Source organism: Rhodamnia argentea, chromosome 5 (assembly GCF_020921035.1).
Source record: "Rhodamnia argentea isolate NSW1041297 chromosome 5, ASM2092103v1, whole genome shotgun sequence".
NCBI classification, from domain to species: Eukaryota; Viridiplantae; Streptophyta; class Magnoliopsida; order Myrtales; family Myrtaceae; genus Rhodamnia; species Rhodamnia argentea.
Window position 1 is genome coordinate 8,501,441 of NC_063154.1, and position 25,729 is coordinate 8,527,169.

At 39.2% G+C, this 25,729-nt stretch overlaps 4 protein-coding genes and 2 long non-coding RNA genes across 11 annotated transcripts in view; 3 read left to right on the forward strand and 3 right to left on the reverse strand.

Moving 5' to 3' along the window:
* Window positions 1-886: 886 nt before the first annotated feature.
* On the forward strand, window positions 887-1,398 carry LOC125314953. Its single transcript, XR_007198291.1, has 2 exons — window positions 887-1,226; window positions 1,300-1,398. It is a non-coding gene; the product is annotated as an uncharacterized LOC125314953 (long non-coding RNA).
* On the reverse strand, window positions 1,296-10,268 carry LOC115739982 (nudix hydrolase 17, mitochondrial). 5 transcript variants are annotated; one of them, XM_030673307.2, is made up of 6 exons: window positions 10,251-10,268; window positions 2,395-2,496; window positions 2,187-2,292; window positions 1,952-2,035; window positions 1,635-1,763; window positions 1,296-1,547 (listed from the first exon to the last, which is right to left on the reverse strand). In XM_030673307.2, exons 2-6 carry the CDS (start codon window positions 2,463-2,465, stop codon window positions 1,422-1,424), a joined length of 516 nt encoding a protein of 171 aa, XP_030529167.1. In that variant the 5' UTR covers window positions 2,466-2,496; window positions 10,251-10,268; the 3' UTR covers window positions 1,296-1,421. The 5 variants fall into 5 exon arrangements, with proteins under 5 accessions (XP_030529167.1, XP_048134415.1, XP_048134414.1 ...); XM_048278458.1 differs by lacking the exon at window positions 10,251-10,268 and adding an exon at window positions 2,563-2,672 and having other exon boundaries at window positions 2,395-2,498; XM_048278457.1 differs by lacking the exon at window positions 10,251-10,268 and adding an exon at window positions 2,557-2,650 and having other exon boundaries at window positions 2,395-2,508.
* Window positions 2,706-22,495, forward strand: LOC115739984. The gene is made up of 3 exons (XR_004015306.1): window positions 2,706-2,824; window positions 7,945-7,952; window positions 22,486-22,495. It is a non-coding gene; the product is annotated as an uncharacterized LOC115739984 (long non-coding RNA).
* LOC115739975 (ankyrin repeat-containing protein At2g01680) lies at window positions 10,250-14,638 on the forward strand. Its single transcript, XM_030673295.2, has 3 exons — window positions 10,250-10,717; window positions 11,770-12,179; window positions 13,546-14,638. The coding sequence occupies exons 1-3, from the start codon at window positions 10,399-10,401 to the stop codon at window positions 14,416-14,418; spliced, it is 1,602 nt and encodes a 533-aa protein (XP_030529155.1). The 5' UTR covers window positions 10,250-10,398; the 3' UTR covers window positions 14,419-14,638.
* On the reverse strand, window positions 15,318-25,312 carry LOC115739974 (protein VAC14 homolog). Of its 2 annotated transcripts, XM_030673294.2 has the most exons (20): window positions 24,763-25,312; window positions 24,532-24,645; window positions 24,343-24,408; window positions 23,651-23,740; window positions 23,443-23,562; window positions 23,314-23,342; window positions 23,042-23,184; window positions 22,853-22,947; window positions 22,576-22,662; window positions 22,281-22,388; window positions 22,081-22,172; window positions 21,257-21,338; window positions 20,419-20,484; window positions 19,454-19,569; window positions 19,177-19,297; window positions 18,882-19,043; window positions 18,401-18,529; window positions 17,303-17,371; window positions 16,242-16,541; window positions 15,318-15,777 (listed from the first exon to the last, which is right to left on the reverse strand). In XM_030673294.2, the coding sequence occupies exons 1-20, from the start codon at window positions 24,850-24,852 to the stop codon at window positions 15,679-15,681; spliced, it is 2,178 nt and encodes a 725-aa protein (XP_030529154.1). In that variant the 5' UTR covers window positions 24,853-25,312; the 3' UTR covers window positions 15,318-15,678. The 2 variants fall into 2 exon arrangements, with proteins under 2 accessions (XP_030529154.1, XP_048135426.1); XM_048279469.1 differs by lacking the exon at window positions 24,343-24,408.
* The window catches only part of LOC115739986 (loganic acid O-methyltransferase-like), a 222,458-nt gene continuing 212,088 nt past the window's right edge, over window positions 15,360-25,729 (reverse strand). Inside the window, exons 4-5 of the mRNA XM_048279488.1 lie at window positions 19,336-19,355; window positions 15,360-15,461 (exon numbers count right to left, since the gene is read on the reverse strand). The gene's annotated coding sequence lies outside the window, so the exon portion shown is untranslated. The remainder of the gene's footprint in view (window positions 15,462-19,335; window positions 19,356-25,729) is intronic.

Below are 25,729 nucleotides of genomic sequence, written 5' to 3' on the forward strand. Positions count from 1 at the left end.
AGTAGAATCATCTTCGTTATAATTATTCAATTGGCTAGGCCTCGCTAAGGTCTGGCCAAGGTCGTTGTGCTCTTGCCGAGGCCCCGATGAGCTCCGCTGGCCCATCCTAGATCGGTGGGGCGGCGGCAGCAAGGGCCTGCGGTCCTTGGCCTTTTAATTTTCTTCTTTTTTTAAAGAAAAATTACTCTTCTTTTATTTCTAATCTAATTTTATCAAGATTTAGGTAAAGAGTTAGGATTTGGACCAAAACAATGTCGTTGTAGTTTTTATTTTTCATGTTTTAGTAAGGTCATTACCACATTGGGGAGATAAAATAACAAAAAAAGTCACGTTAGCATTTTCTATTAATCTAGCTAAACAAAATAAATAGAAGGACTCAATTACAAAAATTAAACAAGTTTTAAGATTTGATTGCACTCTTTGAAATTTTTAGGAACCAACAGCACTTTCGTGACAAATTTTAGGACTTCTGGTGCACCTATCCTTAAAAAAAAAAAAAATCTTATATCGCGTGTGAAAATGATAGGGGTGATCGGTTCTCGGTTTGGTCCGGTTCTACCCAGCAATCGAGAAATGGTGGAGTTATTAGTAGGGGTGAGAAACATGAACTTTAATTTTGACATGTTAAATAAAATTAGATTTACATTAAGAAAAAAAAATAACCGCTGGATTATTAGGTTCATATTAAAAAAATAAAAAATAATCGGTCCGGTCCGATTCTCCCTAGAACTAGGAATCTGACCGAAAGTGATCGATTCTAATTTGTGGAACTGGGAAATGATTGGTCCGTCTTGCTCGCCCTTGGAAAGTAGGCCAACGTTTCTATTGGAAAATGGGAGCTTTTCAATTCCATGGCCAAGTCCATATTACTTTTTGGGTTGCAATTTGCTATCTTATTAGATTCGGCCAGAATAGCTATTAGGAATCCGCAAACCATTCCGAATGATAGTTAGAATTTGTTTGAATATGTCCTTGAATTCATCCGAGAGGTTAGCAAAACTCAGATTGGGGAAGAATATGGTCCATGGCTACGTTTTGTTTTAAAAACCAGACCGTCTGTTTGTTTTTTTTTTCCTTTCGCTCTCTTGGGAACATCATGGCCGTTCTTCCATCGCTGTACTGAAGTATGCTATCGGTGCATTATGACATGCTAGCGATCTATTGAATCCATCAACTGCATTTTCACAACTCCATGCGAATCACATCATCTATAGCAAGCACAAAAGGTACGAGAACTTCAATTAGGATTCCAAATTGACTCTATCCATCGCATCGGTCGGACGAAAAGTCTGTAAAAAGAATTGTTCTTCTATCCATTACTTTCAAGAATCATGGGTGGGGGGTGAAAGAATGAATCTTCTCGTTTTCGCGAAGATTATTAGTTGGAAATCAAACGAACAAGAATGAACGAAATCTGATATCTACAGAACGATAGCTTCTGGTTTTCTCTTCTGTTGGGCAATGGAGCCAAGCCTCTCAACCAATATGTCCAGGGCTTCCTTCATCCACCAATGCCTGCACACTTCCCTCGCTTCGGATGCTGTCATCTGCAACATATAGCTTGTATACTTCAGTATCTATATTTGGAATTGCTATAAACTAGTGTACTTCGTGGATAACCAGCAGGTGCATACCCAGATCCTCTGGCGGAGCTTTTTCTCCGGCCACAGATCAAGTTCTTCCTTGACAAACAAAGGGAACATGTGCCCTTCATAGTACGTTCCATATCTTTTGCTCAAGAAGCTCCATCTTCCCAATTGACACTGAAATAAAAATGGCAACCCGAAAATCCACATCATTCCCTGAGCATGAGCATGAACATCTTATACTGATAGACTATGTCATCTCAGTACAGGTATATAGTTAGATTAACATTCTCTTTAGGGACTTCAACTCAGAATGCGATCAACTTAGTCTGCTAAGTTTTTTTAGGCCGCAATGTTTTAAGTACCTCGACGTCACCGAGAACTCCAGCCTCTTCGACGGACTCTCTTGAAGCCGATTCTTCTGCTGATTCATCAAGCTCCCATCCTCCCTGGGGAGACAGACATGCGGTCTAGTTAGCGAGGCGCCGATACGACTTCTCATGACTGCATGCTTATTTCCAGTCCACACACGTTGACTCCGAAACGAGTGATCAGTTAACTAGGAAGGAGTAATTAGCATTACAAAAGTTAGAAGAGTACCTTAGGGAACATGAGCCCTTGACCTTTGGGTGAACTGATCACTAAGAACTCTAATTCATCACTGGCCACTCCGTCTCCGTCCCTCTTGTATCGGTAAGGTATGCATCTGCAAGCGACGATCGTTCAAACACAAAGCAAACTGAGCTCAAGCTATGAATTAGTTTTCCGGAAAATCCCAGAATAAGATTGAGTGAATCCGTTCCCATACCCAACAACTTGGCGACGGCCCATGTGGTATCTCTGGAGCTCTCTCCCACTGCGAGAAACCAAGCACACCATCTTCACTGTCTCTGTCTCTGTCTCTGTCTCTGTCTCTCTCTTCTGTGTGTGATTTTACTTAACCAGCAAAATACTTTTGGAAACGTACTGTCTGTGTGAGATCGCTCAAAGCCTGAGACGAAAGACAACAAAGATTCAGGTGGAACAATTGAAGCGAGGTGAGAGGAACATGTCCGAGAGGAGGGTTATATAGTGAGCAATGGATTGCCACAAAACAAGGACGCGGAAGTAAAAGCGTTGAAAGAATAAGACAAGCGGACGTGTTTCCGTGGGTAAGGATTCTCCACTACTGACCACGACAATGAGATGGCCAACAAGAGTGCGCGGAGAATCAGTGCATCCGCGGATGCGGCACGTATGTAGTGTTGTCTTCTTCTTCTTCGCGTGGTCGTGCTTTGACTGAACGACACGAGCGTGTGCCGCCTCTTTCGTTTCCTCGATCCATCTCCTCAGCTTCTTTAATGTTTCCTCGAGATAAAAAAAACAACCTCGTTCTCTTTCGTAAGTGGTTATGGTGGTGGTGGTGGTGGTGGTGGTGGTTGGGGTGGGTAGTGGCCGAAAATTGACTTTTGAAGACGTGCCCCACGTGCAGGGAAAACTAGCTAAGTAAGACTCGGATAAGGCCCCCTCGCACATGCTTTGAACAGTTTCGCTAGTCCAAATAAGTACGAGGACGACAAACATGCTGTCGGAACAGTGATGCGTGATTATCCCGGGAGTTTTTTCATTAGGATTTTGATTCGTCCCAGCAAGGTTGATCGTAAATGTTCAAAAGTCTATCTCAAAAAATTAAACTAACAAGTAAAAAGAGATCACGTGAATATAAAAAACATTTGGACTCCTTGTATTTTAATATCATGTAAGATTTTGTGAGACTATTGTCAAAGTATTTTTAAAGTTTGAACTATTAGATGAAAGCGTGATTTAATACTTCAATTGTTTTATCACTTCCCTTCGATAAATGGGTGTGGAAAGATTTATACTCGGAACTTCCTATTCTGATACCGCATGAGAAAGTATAGAGATTATTGTTGGGAGCGCGCAACAAAAGTTTGGTACCTTCATAGAGAGATTACCAAAGCAGAGCTCAAGTTCGAGCTCGTCAATATATCCAATCGCCACATTCATTCGTTGAGTTGTAGGCCAACATGGATATATTAATTGCTCACTTCATTCTTACCTGCCCGGAAATTGGGTTGGTTACCAAATTCCTTTCTTGAGATGTTCGATAAACCCCGATACATAGTGGAAGTTGTCACATTCATCCATTGAGTTATGGGCTAACATGAATATATTAATTACTCACTTACCCGCTAAAAAATCAGGTTGGTTATCAAATTCATTTCTTGAGATATTCGCCAACCACCGATATACATTGAGAGTGTGCCACCAATCAATCACCGACTTCGATACTAATTGTTGAGAGCAGACAACATAAGCTCGATACTTTTATCAAGAAAGATCGTAAAAAGAGAGTTTAAATTCGAGTCCGTCAACATTTTTAATTGGACTTATTTTCATTCAAAAATTTAAGTTGATGAGTTATGACAAACATGGATATATATTAAATGATCTATATCATATAAATTTTCCGACATGAGATTTCTCCGGGAATGGAACGCGTGTTGAGATGAGATAGGGATTGTTAGATTTTTGGGTTGCTTGGGCTTTTCTGCTGACATGGTCAAACTCGTGGAGATGGTCTGCATGACATTTGCTACTGCAACAGTGCCTCCAATCACCACCATTTGCGTCAAACCCCTCCCCTCCTCACCTTCTTCACATGGAATGCTCTGTTTGAAAAGATTTGAGAGTCAGTTTCTACGGCTGCCTTGCTTCGCGTTCCCTCCGTCTTCTCCGCCATCATTTTCTTCACCTCTGTAAAACTTCGCCAAACAGAACAGAACAGTTGTGTTCAATGGGTTGCTGTCAGCTCTTGTTGTCCCTTTGGTTTTAAGAACCTATGATCGGAAAGGCCAGATAACTAAAGGAGCAATAGCCTTAGAGGCTGGGGAATTGTGCATGATGGTGTTACAGGATAGTTCGAGTTATCATGGTCCTGCATGTGGTCGGCTGGAATATGCGGACCGCAAGCATCATCATAATGAGATCTAGAAACGCAGAGAATATGCAATGTCATGCCAGATAGTTAATCTGGAGAAAAATATCATCATCTTCGTAAATATCCCAACCCCACTCATACTCAGAGCATCGTTAGTAAGTTAACTCGAGCCTTCGATGCGAGCCGGAGGATCGGTCTGAACTTAATTATGACAATATGTGAAGCAACGACACTCTCTAGGATCCGTGTATCGTATTCGACATTCTTCGACATGCGACCGACTCGTGATCAGCGCTCCATACATATCAGCGACATGCGAATCCAACATCTCGACATGCCATTTTGACATGTACATGTCAATTTTAAGCATTTTCAATAAATTATGATCAAAATGTAGATTTATCAAAAATATATATATTTAATTCATGTATCCAGCCATTCCAAAATTAATATACTCGGCCAGAAAAAAAAAATAATAATCGTGATATAACAGAAGAAGAAGAAACTCACCATTGATATAATTTATTATATATATACATATTTAAAATACGACGTAGCCCAATATGTCAGAATTCTCTATTTTTTGAGAATGACGTGTCGGTCGTGTCATGTTGTGTCGCGTGTAGGTGTCGATGCTACTTAGATGGCAATTGTCGAGAGACTTAATAAGTAGAGTTGGAGAAAGGGTATAGTATGGACACAACGTTAAGTTAATGATCACAAATCACATGGTCAGAAGCATATACACTCACTACTTCGGTGTACATGAGTATATATTTGTGTACTTCTGTTTTGCCAAAAAGTTAGCCACCAAAATACTTTCCAAATATGGATGGATGGGAAGTGAATCGACAAAGGTCACGAAGGGCTGCTTGTTGATTTTGAACAAGAAAATAAATGACAAGAAATGTAAAGGTATTGAGACCGAAGACAACGGTGGTCAATCATGTAAATTGCAGGAAAGTATAGATAAAGATAAATTTGTAAAAGAATATTGAGCTCTTGAATTGATTGAAAGTGTGTGGTTTACAAAAAGTACACTCGGGATATATTTATGGTACGCAAACAACGGTTACAAGAATGGTTACATCGACTCTATTACCGAGGGTTGCATCAACTCCACTATGTTGGAGGTTACTTCATGATTATGTTGACTCCACTACACCGACAATTACATGACGGTTATTTGATGATTATATCGACTCCATTACACTAATACTTACATCATAGTTATATCAACTTCACTATACCTATGGTTACTTGATGCTTGTATTGACTCCAATACACTAATAATTACAAAATAGTTATATCAACTCCACTACATTAATAGTCACGTACTAGTTACGTTGACTCCATTAACCTTGATGGTTACCTCTTTGATGGTCGCACCTGAGATTATCTGACTCTATTATTTGACGATTACGTTACCTCCACTTTCTCGTTGGTTACCTCTTTGCCACTTGCTTCCGAGATTCACAACAGAGCACTTGACAATTTTTTTGTGTTGACATATGCCCTATTTCAAAAGAATAAAATAACTTATTGATTGTCGCGACCTAAAATTAGGCTAACGGATTATCAGGTTAATTAAATCAACTAACCTAACTCAAACCCTCCCAAGTTCTACCAAATCGCAACTTAGGTCTATTCATAAGAAAATATTTAATCGGAGCCGCCACTAATCATTTATGGTAGGTTGATTAGAAACCTATATAAAATAGCGGGAGAACTATTTTATCTCTACGAACCAGAGAGAATGAGTCCGGGGACTTGGTTACGCTAATTGAAAAATTAACGCCCTTTTGATACCAATTTCATGAAAATGCCTTTCCGATTGATCAATGTGAATTTGATCATTAATTGAAAAAATGTGACATGAAGACCATATGTTAAGCGTCCAGATGATGATTTTTTGGTATTTTCGGTAATAAAAGAAAACATTCAAAAGCAATAAAAAATCTGAACAAAAATAAACAAAAATGCCCATAATATACCTTTAATTTCTGATTTTTCCGAAAATCCTCTCATTCCCAAAGATCCGGGCTAGAGCGAGATTTTATCCGCTACATCCTTGAGGATTCGAACCAGTATGCGGATATGTGTATAGAAAAATAACATCCCTTTTGCCGAAGGGTAGAATACGAATTTCTATACTAAATCACCATCCCATTCCACAAGATCGTGGCTAAGGCGTGTGATTTATTTTTCCGACGGGTCTAGGCACGTAGGGAAGCATATATTATGGGCATGTTTGTTTAAAGATGTGCAAACTTTATAACAATAAAAAAAAAGAAAAACAACACGACAAAAATAAAATAAAAATAAGTCCATTGAGCTTGAATTTTTTTTGAAAATTCAAAGAGGGGTGGCTGAATTGTGAAGTGAGAGCCCACCTTTCCTCATAAAAAAATTTTAGTCAATTTTAATTCGAGAAAATTATCTTTGAGATTGGAAAACTTATTTTTTTTTATAATTCTAGCAAAATAGATAATTATCAAATCTCACATCAAGTCGAATATATTTAGATAAAATTGCAAGAGATAAGATAGGACGTATATCAGATAAATATCCCGACCAATTTAACTGTTAATGATAATTATATGAATTAAAAGAGCTATCCGTTGAGATTCGATACTACTCAATTAAATTTGAATTCCCATACATAACATAGAGATCAAATGAGCAATGGATCAATGCAACTCAGCGCAATAGAAAATTACCACAACAAGACTCACCCGTATGTATAGTTCGGCCAAAAGGGGCATATGTACCAAGAATTAATCCAAAATTCTGATTCTTCCAAATCTATCCAACTTGATAAAAAAAAAAAACAATCTTGACTTTCAAGCTCACGAACATCCAGTTAACTTTTAGAACATGTAAGCTAATTCACAAGTTAATCAAGATTAACAATTCCATGAGAATTCAATCATCAATTTGAGACGAGTAAAGTTCCATTCTCAAACTTCGAAATTTGCAAGAATATGATGGAACGTGCCAAGGTTCTTGAGCCAAAACTCAAGTTAATCTCCTGTAAGCAATCGAGCAAGATTGAATCTAGAACAAAAGTTTTTTGCTTTTATCCACAAAATAAACGATCCAGTATAGGCAATCATCCCATGATGCACAAGATACGCAAGAACACTCAGTGAAGTATGTCAGTCAACCCATTGAGCAAGCAAATATTCAACATAGAAATTTTTTACCTTGAACCAAATATCGGCTTTGTTAATCGAACTTTGCACGAAACTCGAATATGAAGCTCGAACTTTCGGGTGGATCGGCTAAGGAACGTTGCGCACCTAAGGGGACTTGATGGAATGAATTCGCAGCAGCCAATTCACGCCTTCGTCGGCACCGAACAGCAGCAGATCGGTTGAACAACGAGCAAACCGAGCGTGAACTTTTTTCCTCAAGACTCACGTGTGTCCCACAAGTTTTCTCCCCTTCTCCCTCTATTTCTCACGAGTATTTCTGTGTATGAGCAGAATTTTTTTTGCCGACCCCCTTGAATGTGTCAACGTCCTTCCTTTATAGGCATGAGAAGATTGGACTCCAAGATAAAAATTGAATCTTCACGCACGATTCCCTTCCAATTCCGTGCAGTGTAATCCTTCCTTGAAATATAATCTTGCCTCTTTTTTTAAAAAAAGAATATACTCTTGCAATTAGAAAATCTTACAAATTATATTCTCACCAACCCCCCAAACTTGACGATCTCTTGATCCCCTTTCCAAAGTTTTAATATGCAATTAGAGATGTTAAATTCATTAGCTAAGGCATTTAATCTCCAACAATTTTTTAAGGAATTTAAGTTTTGCTCAAACATGTTCCTCTACTAGCAAAGAAAACGAGCATATGTCTATAATGAGTCCTTGGTGTCGGTCCGACCTACTCGCATCCATTAGATCCAACTGAGTTAAAAAAATTCAATTATGCCCATCTACCGCCGATCCGATGCATGATATGAAAACTGAGTTAATTATTTTTGGTAGGAACTAAAGTTTAATTCCTATTTTTTTATTTTTTTTAAATAAATGACTAACAAGATCGGTCAAAATTTAGGTGTCAACATTGATCATTTTATTTCTTTTATAATTAGATAATCAAGGGTCATCGCATGCCCCATCACTACCGAATCGTCTTCCATTGAAGCCACGTTTCGTAATAAATCTTCATGTGGCCCTTCGTCTCTTGAACCTGAATGCTTGAAAGCATAGTGGTGGTTTGCTATGGACAAGCGACGCCGAAGCTGCCTGAACGCGTTTCGCCATCTCTCTCTCAGATCAATTGCTCAATTCAGAATTTCCTTGATGCTTACGAACGTTTTGACGACAGAGATCAGCTCCCGAAGGACGACATGATGCAAAACTGTAACTTAATGACGATGCAGATAGTGATCAGTTCTTAACGGGTTAGCAAACTTTCTCAAAGACATCTATAGTGATGATTGTCGCCTTTTCAGGCAAGTTGGTAACTTATTCATCAAGTAGCCATCTGTAAAATTGACTCAGATCTATAGAGGCTGCCCTGGGTTGGTCCAATCTAGTACTTTACCTAAAAAAATCTTTGTTATCCCATCCATGGTCTAAAAATATTAGTTTTTTTTTAATGTAAATTTGATTCGGCATGAGCATGACGAATGTGATTGGTGTGGCCTGATAAGGAAATTGCTTGTTTAGACTCACTTTATCCCTTTTCATCGATCGATCCTAGATGGGATATTTGGCCCACGATGTAGCTCTATTAGCAAATTCAAATGTAAGTTCATTAATGACCAATATGTAACTTGGCAAATATTCCACTATCATCTAGTGAGGTTTACAGAGTACTTCATTTGAGCAATGGAACCTCTGCACAAGAAAAGGAAAAAAGTAGTCGATTCTCCAGCTGCTCACATGCCTTAGCAGCTAATCCCCATCTGTTCTTGTTTGTTTAAAATTAGGTTTAAAATTTAAAAGTACCTTTATCTTTCTCATTAAAATTGAAAATGCTATACAAATTTTGAAAATTTATAAGAAGAATATATGCTCAGAAGCACTTAAAGGTTAAAAAAAAAAAAAAACCAAAATGCGTCTCTGCAAAATTTATGACACGTCACCAATCCAATCCGAAATAACTACTGCTCACCCAACAAAAAGTACAGCCTTCATTCCACAGATATGTATAAATGTGGCATTAACTTAATCATTACTTCAAAAATAACATACAATCACACGTATCGAAATCCTTATATTATTTGCTAAATCGGCCTTTTCGCCGCTCGTTTGATGAAACTTAAAATTAAGTATCGAATTTTAGGCATCGACAATTGAAGTGTTGAAAATAGAATTAAAAATTTATCTGATGTCGATAGCTGAATATTGCTGATTTCCAATCAAGACATGGAAAAACTTGATTTACCTAGTATGTCCAATACCATTATCAATATTGGTTTACCTAGTATACCCATTAAGGATCTAATTGCCATCAACTATTTTGACAGGACTAAATAAATTTTTAATTTTATTACTTTATTAAATTTAACGTATTTATTTCCTTTTTTAAAAAAAAAATTGAGGCATCATTAAATGGGACTTTTGTGCAGAGAAAACGTGAAATAAATATTGTCTTTTTGTTTTTGTCGTCTTCCGGACTATCCTTTCCGGGGTCGTCTCCTCGTTGAAAACAAATGCCACCGCGACAAGAAGACACGCCTCAGTAACAGTAACTAACTTCTCCATCTCTCTCTCTCTCTCTCTCTCTCTCTCTCTCTCCATCCACTCATCGCGCAGAGAGATTCTTCCCTCTGAAGCTAAGCTATGATCTAGCGAGCTCTCTCTCTCTCTCTCAGCTCGTTGTTTGTGGCTCCGCTTCTGGCAGCGCTCGACGATGGACTCCAAGTCCTTCCGCTTCATCACCCACCAGTCCTTCTTCTCCGCCGTCCGATCGGGCGACCTCGCTGCCCTGCGGGGGCTCGTCGCCAAGCTGACCGATGGCGAGCCACCGTCGCCGGGCGAGTCCTCCGCCGTCACCGACCTGATGTCCCTGCAGAACGACGCCGGGGAAACCGCCCTGTACGTCGCCGCGGAGAACAACTTGCGGGAGGTTTTCGGCTACTTGCTCAAGTTCTGCAATGTACGGATGGTTAAGATCAGGTCCAAGGCCGACATGGACGTGTTCCATGTCGCCGCTAAGCGTGGCCACCTAGGTGCGTTCCCGATTTCAGCTCTCATCCTCTGGCTTTGGATTCCCTTTCGAGTGCGTTGATTTTGTTGCTTGATTCTGAGAAGAAAATAAAATGAACAGACAAAGAACAGCTTGATTACTTGCTTGTAGACCCTTTTGTTCTTATTTAGAATTCAGATTAATTGGAACAACCTGAGTTTTAGTATTGCAAGCTGACGCACTATGGTCTAGTTCGCTATTTCCTTCAGTTAGATGAACAGATGGCTGTTTGGGATTTAGATTTGGTATTAGGAATTCTGTGTCATGCGCTTTTGGAGAACTCTACCCTTGGATTTACCAGCTTGTGCGGTTTCTCCATTCAACAGTTGCCACCGAACAATCAATTCGACCCTGTATCCAGACACAGCTTGAACTTTTTTTGGAAAAAAAGAGAGGCAGATGTAGTTTCTTGTCCGAGAATTTAAGTGGATTGCTTAATTATTTACTATCATCCAGTGACAGAGTTTCACGACTGTGCTCTGGTTCCAGTGGGAGAACCTTCTTGTGATTTCATGATGATTACAATCACCTAATTATCTTATGTAGAAGAACTGGATGAAGAAAAATGTGTACTCTAGAAAATTTGAAGGATATGGGAAATGTTTATACACCGTTATATATACATGGAATATATATATATGGACAGCATGTCAGATTCTTTGGCAGAATTTTTTTCCTATAGGAGAGAGAGAGAGGCAATTGATTCAATGGTTCTTCAGGTTGCTATTTATTTCTTGTGTGCTGACTGAAGACCGCTAGAACAGATGATCATACTTCTTTCTTATACGTAGTTGTAATCTCCGATATGATCGGTGTTAAGATCTTCAGTTGCCAAGTTACACACTGGTATAGCTATCTTCTTTTGCTTTGCCAATCATAAGTGCCTACTTGAAAATTTACTTTGATGTTTGTTTTCTAAATTTGGAGCCATGAGTTCAATAGTTACTAAATTTAGGGTCTACTAGTTTCATAACTAAGTCTTATGGTCATTAGTATACTTTTTCTTTTTATACCAAATCTATCTTCATTATCTAGGGATTGTGAAGGAGATTCTGGCCATTTGGCCCGAGCTTTGCCACTCATGCGACTCCAAAAACACTAGTCCACTCTATTCAGCAGCTGAAAATGGCCATTTGGATGTGGTGGATGCAATTTTGGAAACTGATTTGAGCTCATTGAGGATAGTGAGGAAGAATGGAAAAACAGCCCTGCATTTTGTCGGAAGATATGGTTCTCTTTCCATGGTAAAAGCATTGATCTATAAGGATCCTGGAATTGTCTGCATCAAAGATAAGAAGGGTCAAACTGCGCTCCACATGGCTGTGAAGGGTCAGAGTACCATCATTGTGGAGGAGATTTTGCTTGCTGATCACTCGATACTGAATGAACGGGACAAGAAGGGCAATACAGCTGTGCACATAGCGACAAGAAAATGCCGTCCCGAGGTATCATCTACTCTAGACACATTCAATTGAAGAGACCCTATTTCATGGTAGAGCTGAGGGTTGTCGATATCTATTTACAGAGGCATATCTCCATTGGGAGGCTGTTCTGCTTCATTGTTGACTTAATCGCATTAATGTATTTCTTACTTGTGGGACAATAAACTAAGCTACTTGAGCATATGGGACAAGATGATCACTGCTTCTATCCCAGCTAGTCTGTTGCATATTGCACTAGTGTCGCTAGGATGATGTTCGCCATGTTTTGTCATCAGTTTTCCTCCTTCGTGCTCAAGCTCAGACAACCTGGGCCCCCATCAATTGGTTAGATTTTTTTGTGTTACCACCTGCCTTCTGGCCCTAGTTGATGTCTTTTATCTCTTTCATGGCCCTCGTGACAATTTATCCTCACCTTGCGAGATTATTGTGTATGTGAGCAATTAAATTCCCATCTCTGGTGGTAAACAGTAGCTTTTCTCTAACAAACTGCCACCATTGAGAGCCTAATCTCTCATGGCTGGCATCTCCACCTTCCACATAGCTTGTCCTCTACTCCAGACATTGTAGTTTTAAATTCTTCGTGGAGTCCAATTCAAGTTGCAAATCTATGCCCCAAGTCTCAGCACCACATGCCTTTTGCATTGTTTCTCTATTATGCTATACTCCAGCAAGGCAATATCATTGCATCTCTATCTAATCGACCATGCAATTTAATGGGATCTATGCATGATTGATTGTGAGGGATTAGAATAGAGGTTGCATCTCATCATGGGATGTACCTTTCCCTCCTATGATATTCATTGAGCTGTGTTGGAGGATATCGTGGGACGTTCTGTTGACTTGAAAGTGGCTGATGGTTGAATGAGTGAGCATGATATTACTGCGGGTAGTCACAATTGTGTAAACAATTTTTTTGCGGAGACTTAGCTAGATTGCAGTTGTTTTTACTTAGCTAGATTGATTGTGCAACTCATTCCAACCATGGCTTTTTTACACTCTTCTTGTATAGTCCATCTTGATGTTCATTACACTTCTCAGCCTCAGGTTTGGCTGGTCCCAGTCATGGCTTCACCACCGCTTGCACTCCAATCCCTTCTCTAATTCGAAGATAAAAAAAAAAACTTAGGAAGAAAATGACTTGAGAGTTTTACAGTTGCTGTTAAGCAGAGGGATGTGGAGAAGAAAAGAGTTCATTGGATTAGAGGCATTGGATTTGTAATCATGAGGTTGTAAAATTTTAACTTTTCGGAAACTAATATCATATAAAATGCCTATCATAAGACTATTTAACATTAGAAGTTTCCCGTTTTCTTTTTCTTCATCATTTCGCACCGTGCTTCTGTCCTGATTATACTGTTCTTCTTTGCAGATTGTACGTTTTCTTCTTAGCTATACGTCTATTGATGTCAATGCTATCAATAGTCAACAAGAAACAGCAATGGATCTGGCAGATAAATTGTCCTACGGAGAATCTTCATTGGACATTAAGGAAGCTCTGAGGGAGGCTGGTGCTAAGCATGCCAGGTATGTTGGGCAGGTGGATGAGGCAATGGAACTCAAAAGGACTGTCAGTGATATTAAGCATGAGGTGCAGTCGCAACTTCTACAAAATGAGACAACAAACCGAAGGGTATCTGGTATTGCCAAGGAACTGAGGAAACTTCACAGAGAAGCTGTCCAGAACACTACAAACTCTATCACTGTTGTTGCAGTTCTCTTTGCCTCCATAGCTTTTCTGGCTATTTTTAATCTTCCTGGTCTGTATGTAAGAACCGGAGCGGAAGCTGGGGAAGCTTACATATCTCATCAAGTTGGTTTTCGAGTGTTTTGTCTTCTGAATGCTACATCACTCTTCATTTCACTAGCTGTTGTGGTGGTTCAGATCACCTTGGTTGCTTGGGACACCAGAGCTCAGAAACGGGTTGTCTCTGTGGTAAACAAGCTGATGTGGGCCGCGTGCGCATGCACCTGCGGATCTTTCCTGTCAATAGCATTTGTGGTGGTGGGAGATGATAGTTCATGGATGGCTATTACGGTAACAGTAATGGGGGCACCTATTCTCATAGGGACACTCGCGAGCATGTGCTACTTTGTTTTCCGGCAGCACTTTGGGTTTTTCAACGGCGACTCCCAAAGGCGCATTAGGAGGGCTAGTGGCAGCAAATCTTTCTCTTGGTCCTACTCGGCGAACATTTCAGATGTCGACGGCTACTCCGACCACGAGAAGATCTATGCTCTGTGATATTGTAAGAAAACTGTAAGGGCTGTGTAAATAGGACGGCTTAGCTGCTTAATGTGGGAGTTGTGGGGTGAGTCCATTATGGCTTCTTGGATTCATGCATGCAGATTTCCTCCTGAACTTTTGTTAGCCATCATGATAGTCCTCCGTCGTGTACTATATTTCTACATCGACAGATGTCTATGTCTCGCAGTCCGAGAATGTCCAGCTTGATACTTTTGACTGTCTGAGCATGTAAATCTACTCATCCATCGATTTTGCCTTCCGATCATTTGAAATGGTCTTCCTTCTACATTGTTATAGTGATCTATGATATTCTCTCTGCGGCCAGTACATCACCTCCAACAATTTGGCTCTCTTAGTGAAGCAAAATTTTTCATTTCTCTGTTATTCCACTAAGAATCTTAAAATACACGTAACTCCCTCTGAAAATTCAGCGGCCCGAGTGACGAATTTGGTCCCACTCAATCTGATTTCGAGTGCACAGAAGAGGTTAAAGTACTTTTCAAGTTGTATTTGTGGTGTGGGCGTCTGTATAGTATGTACAAAGTAGTTCCCCTTTTTCTTTCTATCCGTCTTTAGTGTTTACGACGTCCTCGAAACATCAAATAGCAGCTTCATATCGCCACTTGTATCACGGTGGACGATCATATTTGATGCTCATGTCCGAAGACGAGCAATTACAGAAGAAAACCACCATTGAAACCCAGGACACGGTACACCACATATTAATATCATCACGTGCCGGTACATAACCGGCTACCGACAGTTTTCACCTGAAATAAACATGAGCATCCCTCGCCTCGCCATTCAGAGTGCAGTTTTGGACATGGTAGTCTACCTGAATCTTAGTAAGTGCCAAATAATGTGAGAAACAATTCACGTGTGGTTCCACAAGATGAGTAGAGAAATGGACGTTATTATTCAATAAACTTGCATGTATAACAGATGAATGAGAGGACTGCACCTTCCTAAAATAAAATATCTCCCTCCAGCCCATGTGATTTTTACATTTAAAAACAACAGAACCACATGGGTCTATCCTGCTTTTGAAAGGGAAAAGGCCAAAAAAAGGAGCTGAAACTTGAGGCTTATCGTGAATCGAAACCCAATTTTTCCATCCCGACCTCCACAATTCAACAGAAAAAGAGGCTACTGAATATACAATTTTACATGTTATGCCAGACCTCGCCAATGGCCGACACCTACTGAGACAAGTAAATAAGTAGCTCCGGCCAGTGGTAGCAGCAACCAGCAATCTAATTATAGCTGTAACTGCCCCGGTCCTCTCCTTGATGATTTTGAAGACGGCCTGTTAGAGTCTGACACAGATCGCGGGGGTTCTTCTGGTTTTTGCATCTCCTGCACAAAAACCACGGCACCACTATGATTGACATTCGACTATTTGGCCAGGCCGAGCAACCATCACTGTCAGAGATCATTTGATGCAGCAACAAAAGGAAAATTCACGTAATGAAATCAGGCATGGTCCTTGATTGGCAGGAACTGTCCAACCAAAACAGAATTCTCTCTTATTGACCAATTATTCCAACCTTAACTCTGACAAATGGTCTCATTTAACGAGAAGATTAAAATTTTTCAAGCAGCTCTCATCTCAGTAGCCTCTAAAATCCACTTGTAAGAATCCTACTATCCTGTTAATCTCGAGGCATAGCACCTTTGAGGTCCAAACTTGGAGCATACTGACTTAAGTTAAAACATGCATAAAACCACTGCAATTAGATTTACTTGATCCAAATGTCTCAAACACAACCATTCTAGATGGCTAACACGACTGTAGAGTGTTGCATATGAGTGGAACAAACCTTTGATGAAGTGGAATTATTACGGAACTGTGACCATAACTGTGATTTTGCATGCATGCGATGTTGCTGCTGCATTTGCTCAAATTGTTGAAGCCTCGCGGCAAAGTTGATACCATTAGGTACACTCCCCATATCTCGGCTTATGTCACCATCTTCCGTGATTTGTGATCCACTCGGCATATGATGCAAAATTTGAGAGTATGGGTTCCCTGAAGATGTTCGCTTGATCTGTTCACTGCTGAGAGAGTATGAAGGTACTGTCTTCAATCGTGTTCGGAGTATCTTAAAGGCGGCGCTTTGCTGCAATCAAGTACGATTGGGATGAAATGTTGATTGAACACAGACCAACATCATGGACAAATATTACAGAACAAAGAAGATATGAATACTCCATTGTACAACCTGCTTTACATATCTGCCTATAGACCTACCATCTACACCGAAATGCTAGTAACATTTTCTTACATGCAGTGTCCCATCCTGAATATGTCACTAAAGGCTCCAATCGACTACATCAAGACGCACATGGCCACAGACACACAGCAAAAACTTCAGAGGTACTAAACTACTCAGAAAGCAAGTGAAAATGCAGGCCTAGCTTCAATTTACTAACTCAACCAAAATAAATGGAAAACTTCATTCCACTCACGGCAGCGGATCAAATGTCTCAGCAAATTAAATATTGCCTTCCAAAAAATGCAGGCACAAATTGATGGTAACATGGTTGATAATAATTCATTTGGCAATGGTATCTAGACCTCTATTCAAAATTCAAAATCAGAAATGACCAAGCTCTGTGAAATTAAAGGAGCACCTAACAAGACATGGAAATTCTTGACATCCATAACTATCAAAAGCTTCGAGATTTTCAACCAGACCACATTCCATCTCAAATTTGTCCTAAATGTTATGTGGTTTGGCTGCATTTACTCATGAAAGAATAAATTACCCCTCCCTCCCACCACTTCAAGAGGGTGAAAAGAAGAAAAGAATCACCAAAATCTAAGAGGGCAACCAAAAAAGATCTACAGACCAAAAAGAAGTAAACAACATCAGCATACCTGTGGAAGCAACATTAGGAGTCCATAGAGAGCTTTTAACAATGATGTGTATCTTCCTGGATCAAGTAACTACAAAGACGAGTAAAGGTATGTTGAGCAGTCTAGTGTGACAGCGCGACAAACAAAGGGAAGAATATGCTAAACAAACATCAAATATGAGACAGCACAACATAAGCACAAGAAGGTATAACATCAATCACAATGATAGAAACCAGAGGACCAGGAGCCTAAAATAAATAAGCATACAGGGTCTCCTATCATCCTAGAAATTGCAATCCAGGTAAATTTTTCTCATTTTTCAAAATATACTCCAATGTTCCAGATCGGGAAATTGGAAACTGAAGTGGCCTCTCCATGTGCTTATATCATCCTAGGACAAAACCTCGTAACTTGCTCAACTAACTTTTGCCTTAGCAGAATCGCACAAAATAACTTGCACGCGCAAATACTACAAAGAAATACACGTTAGATGATGACATGTCTTAAAGTTATAGAGGGCAGCCATTAAACCTATCAACCACCATTGCATATACACTTGGCACTTGTCCTCCGGTACCACAGGTCTTAAGAGGAGGGATCCACAGAGAGGATACTGTATTACATGTTTAGATGATCTTGCTGGCCATGCAATTAACATTTTCTATAAGTAAATGGTGGATAAAGAAGAACGTCATTGGTATGCTAAAATCTACTTGAGGAAACCAGGAAACACCATCCACAAGGAAAACCTGATAAATGAGGCACTTAAGCATCAAAATTGATCAACATAATAAATCATAGCCATCAGCTTAAACAGTTGGTTTTCATTAAGTGTTTCAACCATACTGCGGGCATTTCTGGATCTTCTTATCAACATCTACCCTTGACTTTCAAGATAATAGCATGATTTCCAACACATAATAAGCTGATCATTTGCAAAGTTAATATAACAAAATATGGCATTTACGAGAAAGCAACAGGGTGTGTCAAGACATAAGTGCCTATACCATTTATAAACAAATGACAATATCAGCATCTTACTTTTCCACAGTTAAAAAGCATAACGCATGCAAAATACAACATTGAAAACAAAACAATTAGGATCTAAGCCACACCAACCTGTAACCTAAGATAAGCAAAAATTGGAGTCTCTAGAAGCCGAATCAATTTATCCAGCTGAACTAAGAATTTGACATTGATATCTTCCTCAACAAGAGACTGAATCACAGTACTTGCGTGTTGATATGTCTGTCAAATCACATAAGAGAAGTTAAATGCACAACTTTGGCAGAGTTAAGACATATCTAAAAATTTCCTTTCTGGTAAAACTATCTTGAAACACAAACTACTATGCAAAGAGTTCACAAAGCCCATAAAACATTAAAAGATTAAAACAAAATAAAAACGCCGGAAGAACTATTCGTAGTAGATATGTCCTGTCTTCCTTGATGTGTATTTCATATAGGATTGTCGCTTAATTAAATAATGAAGAGTAAACCACTGTATGCAAAATCCAACGTAGTAAAAATATATAATTGAATTGAAGTGCATGGAAGAGATTCTCAAAAAGACTTAGTCAGATAAATCTATATATTCCTACCTGGGCTAGTAAGCAAAGACTTATTATCGCCATTGGTGAGTGACACCATGAAGCATACAAAGAGACGAATAGGTCCTTCCCAGCAGCATTAGCTAGGGATTGTTTCAAAAGATCTCTAAGTCCAGACAATTCGGAAGAAGTGAGCAAAATGAGATTCAAAGCCTGAAACAGATAACATAATGTTATTAACAGAACAACTAATCGTCCCTCATAAGGTTCTGGAACTGACCCCAGCTATTTAAGTTTTGAGTTAGGGAGGGGTAGAATTTATTTTGCCTCAAGTATATGACAGAACCTGAACCATAGTTGATGCAAAATCCAAGTCGGCTTCTCCCTCTAGTATTGTAGAAAGTTCCCGATAGACTCTTTCAGCATCTAAAAGCACACAGAGTCTACGGATTATCAAAGCACCGCGCCTAGAGGAAATAAAGTACACATATAAGGTGACACATACAGAAAAGAGGAGCAGAAAAGAAGCAGTAGCATACTATTTTCCAACTTATGGTTACAGAAGTAAAGGAAAAAGACCTCTAAAAGTAACAAATAAGAAATAAAATCAGAAGGAAACCCACTTCTCGAGGAGATTCTTATCGACCCGAAAATTGTGCACTAAGAAAACAACAAGCTGGCGGAAGTGCTGCAGATCTTTTGCTATACATGCATGAACCTCAAGAACAAGCAGCACTACCTGTTGACAACAAATCCAGAATCGGCTTTATAAGTCCACTGCCTTGCTGAAAAATGCCAAAAGTAGCACAGAAATACGGGAGGGAGAAAGGAATAAAAAAGGTTTGGTTAAGCAAATGCAAAAAGGCAGGCAAAAGATGATCAATAACACCAACAGAAACATAAACTTGAAGATAGTAACTATTAAACAGAAGAAAATTCATCAGGCCTATCATTTGTTTTTGCCTACCGATTATGTGCTTTCTGAACTTCCCCAATGTTGTGCACTGACTCTGGATTCTAGTATGCTTTGCAGACAGAAATGAAAAAGCCATTGTGACTTGATCGTAGTGAGCATTAGTGGCCTAGGGAAACAGCAAAACCAACAATGAAATTCTAGGGCCGTCTCATAAATGGTCTTTAAACATTGTTACGAGAAATCTCTTCTCTGATTATTTATTAATAGTATTCAAGTTTCAATGGGACCTAAATCTAAGAAGCTGTTCCAGGTCTTGCCACATCAACCCAAGGCAATAAATTGGCATTGACCTCCACTAAGAATCTGACAAACCACCACGGCAATTAACATCAGTTACAGACTCTCCAATCAGAATAAGTTCCCAAATTCTTCCGTTCGCATTACATCCAAGAAATGATTTCACGTATCGGAGTGTAGTAAACTCAGACTAAGTACCCAACATTCCACACAACAAGAAGATTATGTCAAAACTGGTAAGATCTATAAGGCAAACTACTGACACAAAAATTCCAACAGCGAAAACTGGAAAAATAACCACAATTATACAAATGGTGACCATATGAAGATCCTGAGGTAGAGTTTAACACATAATAACCAAGCAAGGAAGATTACCTCATCTACAGGATCCGATAGGCCCTTTAGAAGCGTGTCAAATATATCGTTCAGAAAAGACAAAACCTACCAATACAAAAGACTACAGGTTAGGGACAACCAACCAAAGGAAAGAAATGTCCACAAAACCAAAAGGCGAGGGAAATTCCACTGGGCAAGAGCATCACCCGTCGCCAAATCAATTAGAAATTTCTATATCTTGTTTGGATATACACTTAGACAATGGCATACCCTACCCATGTAGCCCCAGTAAATCTCAAACCTTTCAAATTAATTAATCCAAAGCATCATTATCCATTCATCCTGATGAATGACTACAGAACATTAATAACATTACCAGCACGGATGCTGTCCTACCAACTATTCCTCGCATGAACCTATAAGTACCCTCAAGTACAAAAAAATCAAGGCCCACATGCTGATGAATTTCATGCAGATACATCACCTTAAATCAACTCCATGACAGTTTCACTGAGAAGATCCACAAACACTTGAACCAGGACAACATAGAGTACTATAAGGTATACATTCTTCTTGTGGGTAATAAAATAAAGTAATGTCCATCACAGCTAAAAACATGACTCGCTTGCCAATGTAAATCGCAACAAACAATAAGAATCAAACAAAAAACATTTTGCAGGAAAAGAGTCTTTAAAATTAGGCACTTTTATGAAATATAGTGAGAATAGTGAGACAAGATCAGATGAGAGCTGGATAACTTTCTATAAATCAAATTGGCAAGGGCCAAAATAAAAAATAACCAATGGTTTTGTTAAATGTTGTGATTAATAACTTTAACCATTGGCTTCATGTCGAGTATATATTAAAACAAAGGTACCTCAGGACGATGCCTCTCTAAGAGAGCTGATATCCAATGCAATGCTTCAATTCTAGTGGCCTCCCATTCACTTGATAGTTGCCTAAAATAATAAAAGATCAGAAGTCATAACTATGCATAAATCAGCTTTGTAAATAAGAATCACAACCAAATAACAGAAAACCCCTCCTAAGAATGATTGCCTAAACACAGATGTAGAGGCAGTGAATATTAACAAGTTACTGTGCATTCTGATAAAAATATTTTTTCATTACACTGAATATTTCAGTTTTAGATTTTCAATCACACACATTTTCACAAAAATGTGTTTGATACATTGGGTTCACTTCATATAGTACATGTTTTCTTTTGGATAATTTTTGCTCTGATTTTGGTTCGAACTCTTTTTAACCTGAAAACTTCTTCACAATATCTAATAGACCCTATCCAGGTTGACTTTCATCTTTTACTTTTTGCTTAATCTAAATCTTGCGGCTCATGCACTTTGACTTTCTTCAAATTGAAAACTCTTGAAACTTTCAAGCCACTAGAATGTTGACACGTAGAATCACAGATAATTTTTCATAATTTTTTAACATTTGAATACTGTTTTAACTTTCGGTGGAAAAAAAAAAAGGACTTTTTACTTAGCTTCACATAAGCAAACAGGTCCTATCCTTTCTAGACATTTCAGTAAAATATTTTGGCTCACAATTGTTGTCCTGCTCAACATCATGCCAAAATAAAACAAGAGCCCTTTGGGCAGTTCCTCAAAACCTGAACCAGGCAAGGCAACAGTGAGTATCAAGAAGTTAGATTTATCAACTAAAGGAAATAAAGTGCACCTCTTTGCGATGGATAGTATTGCTCCAACATCAAAACCTTCTGCAGGATCCGCCTTGATTGCACGAAGCTCTTCATTCGTTTCCCGAGCAACCTTAAATCAAAGATTAAAAATTACGACAAAAAATACATGAACAAAACAGAAGAAGCAAGAGCTATGGCAAAGAAAAGAAGCAACAACAGCAAAATGCATGCAACTTACTGCTCTAATTTTCTCTTCTTTGTCAGATATGCATGGTAATATAGCTCCTAGAATGTCAGCATAATAAGGAATGAGCTGATCTCCACCGAGTTTTACAAACTCATTGATCTGCACAATGATAGTGAAAATCAACTAGAATTGTTGGAATGGCATGAAATCCACACACAAATCTTCTTGTCATTTACTAATATACAGCGCTCAATAGACAAAGTGATAGGCTAGTAAATCCAAATAATAGACTCATGATAATCATATTTAGCCATTGAGAATGCTTATAATGCATTTGTAAACTTACCCATGTTACTGCTGTTAACCTCGTAAACTCATCAAGAGAACCTGCCCTCTGCACCAATATCTCGGCCATTCGGCCATAATCTACAGACTTTCAATAGGAGCACTGCTTGAGTCAGGAGATCATATTCAACAGCAAGGCTTTTTGAATCAAAATTTCAGATAGAAATAGAAATCTAGAGAAGGCCAATGCAACAAAATGCAATGAATTTTATCACTAAAATAAGATGAAAAGCAGTGCCTGAAGCAAACACGATTTAATCATATGTAAGAAAACATACTGGGGAGTTCTTGATCTCTTGGAGAAACTCTGACAGAGCTGCATCAGCTTGTTGTCGAATTTCATGGCTCGAATCACTTAACATGTTAAACAAACCTAAAGATGATAGAGTCTATGTCAGTTACCACTTATAAGGGTAATATAACCATAAACAAAGGGAAAATATCTATTTGCATGAACAGCTATATACCATCTAGGAAATCAGGAAGAAAACCCAGCATATCAATGTCCGGAACACTGTCCAACACAGTAATCCATCCAACTAAAAACTGCCGAACGTATGGATTTAAGACATTCATACGCTCTCTCAGCAAGGGTATAAATTCTTCAATGCTGATAACAAGAAAGAAAACAATCAGGATAATCATGAAATGGACAGAAAATAGCAAGTTTACGGTTTGACAAATCCAAAGATACTTTTCAAACTTTCAAAGCTGGCAATTGGATCAATATTTAATGTACCTGAATTGATCACTCTCGGTGACAATGTCCTGTTATAATAGTAGACACGTGGAAATCAGTTCAAACAAATAGAAGAAAAATGGTAAGTGACAGATCATATTTCTTTAACTTGAAAGTAAACCCATTTACCTTTACAAGCCGATCCAATAGGTGAGCAGCGCTTTGTACATTGGCGTCTGAGTCCGCAGACAGCTTGCATAAGGCATCAAATATTTGATTAAAAAAGATGATGAAATCCCCTCTTACAACCTGCGCACAATCCAAAAGTGGCAAAACAAGTCAAAAGCAATACTCAAAGACAAGAATGCACACTAGAAGCACTCCAATCAGTCCTCACCTTTGCAATATTATACAGTGCTTCACAAGCATAATAACGAACTCTGCCATCTTGATCAGAAAATGAATTGAGTACAGGTGGCACAATTTGCTGGCAGAAGCAAATAAAAACGAGATAAAGCAGCATTAGCATGACAGTGAAGCACAAGATTGAAAGAGATATTCATCTGAAGAAAGACTGTAAGCAAAATCCAGTTTGATACATAGGAAATAAGGCCCCCTATGCGTGCTCAGATCTAGGGCACATGAGCTTAGAAGTACAAAACGACAGTGTTCTGAGTTATGAGAACAGTTCTTTTGTTGACCTTGTAATATCCTCCAAAAGAAAATCCCCTTCCCCTTCATTCTCTATTGATGATATAGAATGAATGCTGGTCATTGCCAACAACGTAACATCAATCGTGCATTCCCACTATAATGTGGCCATGGGAGAAAAAATCTTAGAACCTAGAACATCTCCAGCGAACATGCAACATCATTCAAAAGAATTAGCCGCAATAACTTAGCCTGCGCTTGGTATACTACTCGTGGAGATTGTGAAAAGAAAGGTGACAACACATTGGAATGAAAACCTAAGTGTATTCTAAGGAACAAAATGAAATCTATTTGTTTCGGGTGGGCTGAGTCTCTGGGATACTGGGCTCACTGCACCTCATCCAAGTACAATTGCCTATGCAGGAGAAAGGGAAATACCTCAAGATGCTGAGCAGCCTCAGTACTCAACCCCACAGTGGCAGCAGCTAATCCAATCAGTCCTCCCTACCAGATAACAGATGTAAATAGACTCCACACTCCACCAACCAAAAATCAATAGTAAAACCCACAGTATCAAGAAAACCAAAATCCTCAGAACACTAGTTCGGAAACCCATCAATTGCATACCTTCCGGTGATTTGCTTGAGCAGAATACGTGAATTCTGTCGTCAGCAAGCTGATCACCGCCGAAATCTTATCATGATCCCCTGCTGCAGCAAGCTGCTTCACTATTCCCTCAATCTACACATAATTCACATCGCGCACACACCAATCAATATCACCCAACAGTGATCATAAAAGAAGTCGACCAATATCATACTCCAGCAGCTAAATTTCGAAAGGAATCAATACTCGGACCTCAAGCGCGGCATTCTTCCGCTTCTCGTAGAGCTTATCGGACAGATTGCGGATCACGGAGGCAGGAATCGCGGACAGAGCATCGGCCATAGCAGAGAATCAAAAACCCTAGAGAACCTCCCCGAGCTTCTTCTTTGTCCCCCCCAATCAAATCCCCCAACTGTCAGAGCCGTTTCCTGATCTTCTCCCGCTCCAATCGAAACATCTCCCGCACGTGCATCCCCCTAGGGTTCCCCACATTCCACTGGGGACTCGCCGGCGACAGAATCGAAGAAGCGGTTCGGTCTTCGAGACGGAGAGGAAACAGATCCCCCCGATTCTTGAATTATAGATGGCAATCGGCAGAGATTTTCGACTGCGCCTGACCTAATTTCCGGAAATGGATTCGAGTTTCCTTAATTAAGATTGATCCGTGCTTGACAGAGAAGAGAAAAGAGAGAGAGAGAGAGAGAGAGAGAGAGAGAGAGAGACAAGAAAGAAGGCGGTTGTGGATTGGGGCTTTTCGATCGATCACGACCACGATGGAGGCTGTCTTCTCCTCCTCGCTTTGATTGTCCGAAAGTATTTCAAAGCTTAACTCTCTCACTTATGTCTTAGCTTTTTATGTAATTGGAAATTGTATTTATGCAGTAAAAGATATCACGAGTCTTTCCACAGCTTTTTTAGAAATTTAGGTTGTAAAAGAGATAGACATTTGACTTCGTAATTCGTATGACGATGTTCAGGGTCTTTTCAATGGCTTTCGTGAATTTGGTAATGAATTTGATACAAAATCATTTAATTTTTTTAAAATTAATTATTATTTAACCGTACATGCGTTAAATCAGGGAGAATATTTTATGATATCTAAGAGATTTCATGATTTGAGCCGAAGATTATCTCACTAATATTAAAATATTAAGTATTTCGCCGATATGTACATATCGATAACATTATTGTTGTTGTTATATGATATGTATATATATTA

Coding starts and splice junctions, on each gene's coding strand:
- LOC115739982 (XM_030673307.2), bottom strand. CDS start 2,465: ATGGTGTGCTTGGTTTCTCGCAGTGGGAGAGAGCTCCAGAGATACCAC. Junction 2,293..2,394: donor GGCCGTCGCCAAGTTGTTGG/GTATGGGAACGG, acceptor CGTCGCTTGCAG/ATGCATACCTTACCGATACA. Junction 2,036..2,186: donor AAGGGCTCATGTTCCCTAAG/GTACTCTTCTAA, acceptor CTGTCTCCCCAG/GGAGGATGGGAGCTTGATGA.
- LOC115739975 (XM_030673295.2), top strand. CDS start 10,399: ATGGACTCCAAGTCCTTCCGCTTCATCACCCACCAGTCCTTCTTCTCC. Junction 10,718..11,769: donor CGCTAAGCGTGGCCACCTAG/GTGCGTTCCCGA, acceptor TTCATTATCTAG/GGATTGTGAAGGAGATTCTG. Junction 12,180..13,545: donor CAAGAAAATGCCGTCCCGAG/GTATCATCTACT, acceptor TCTTCTTTGCAG/ATTGTACGTTTTCTTCTTAG.
- LOC115739974 (XM_030673294.2), bottom strand. CDS start 24,852: ATGGCCGATGCTCTGTCCGCGATTCCTGCCTCCGTGATCCGCAATCTG. Junction 23,185..23,313: donor ACCGAGAGTGATCAATTCAG/GTACATTAAATA, acceptor TCTTGTTATCAG/CATTGAAGAATTTATACCCT. Junction 20,485..21,256: donor TAGAGAGGCATCGTCCTGAG/GTACCTTTGTTT, acceptor TTGTATTGGTAG/GTTTTGTCTTTTCTGAACGA.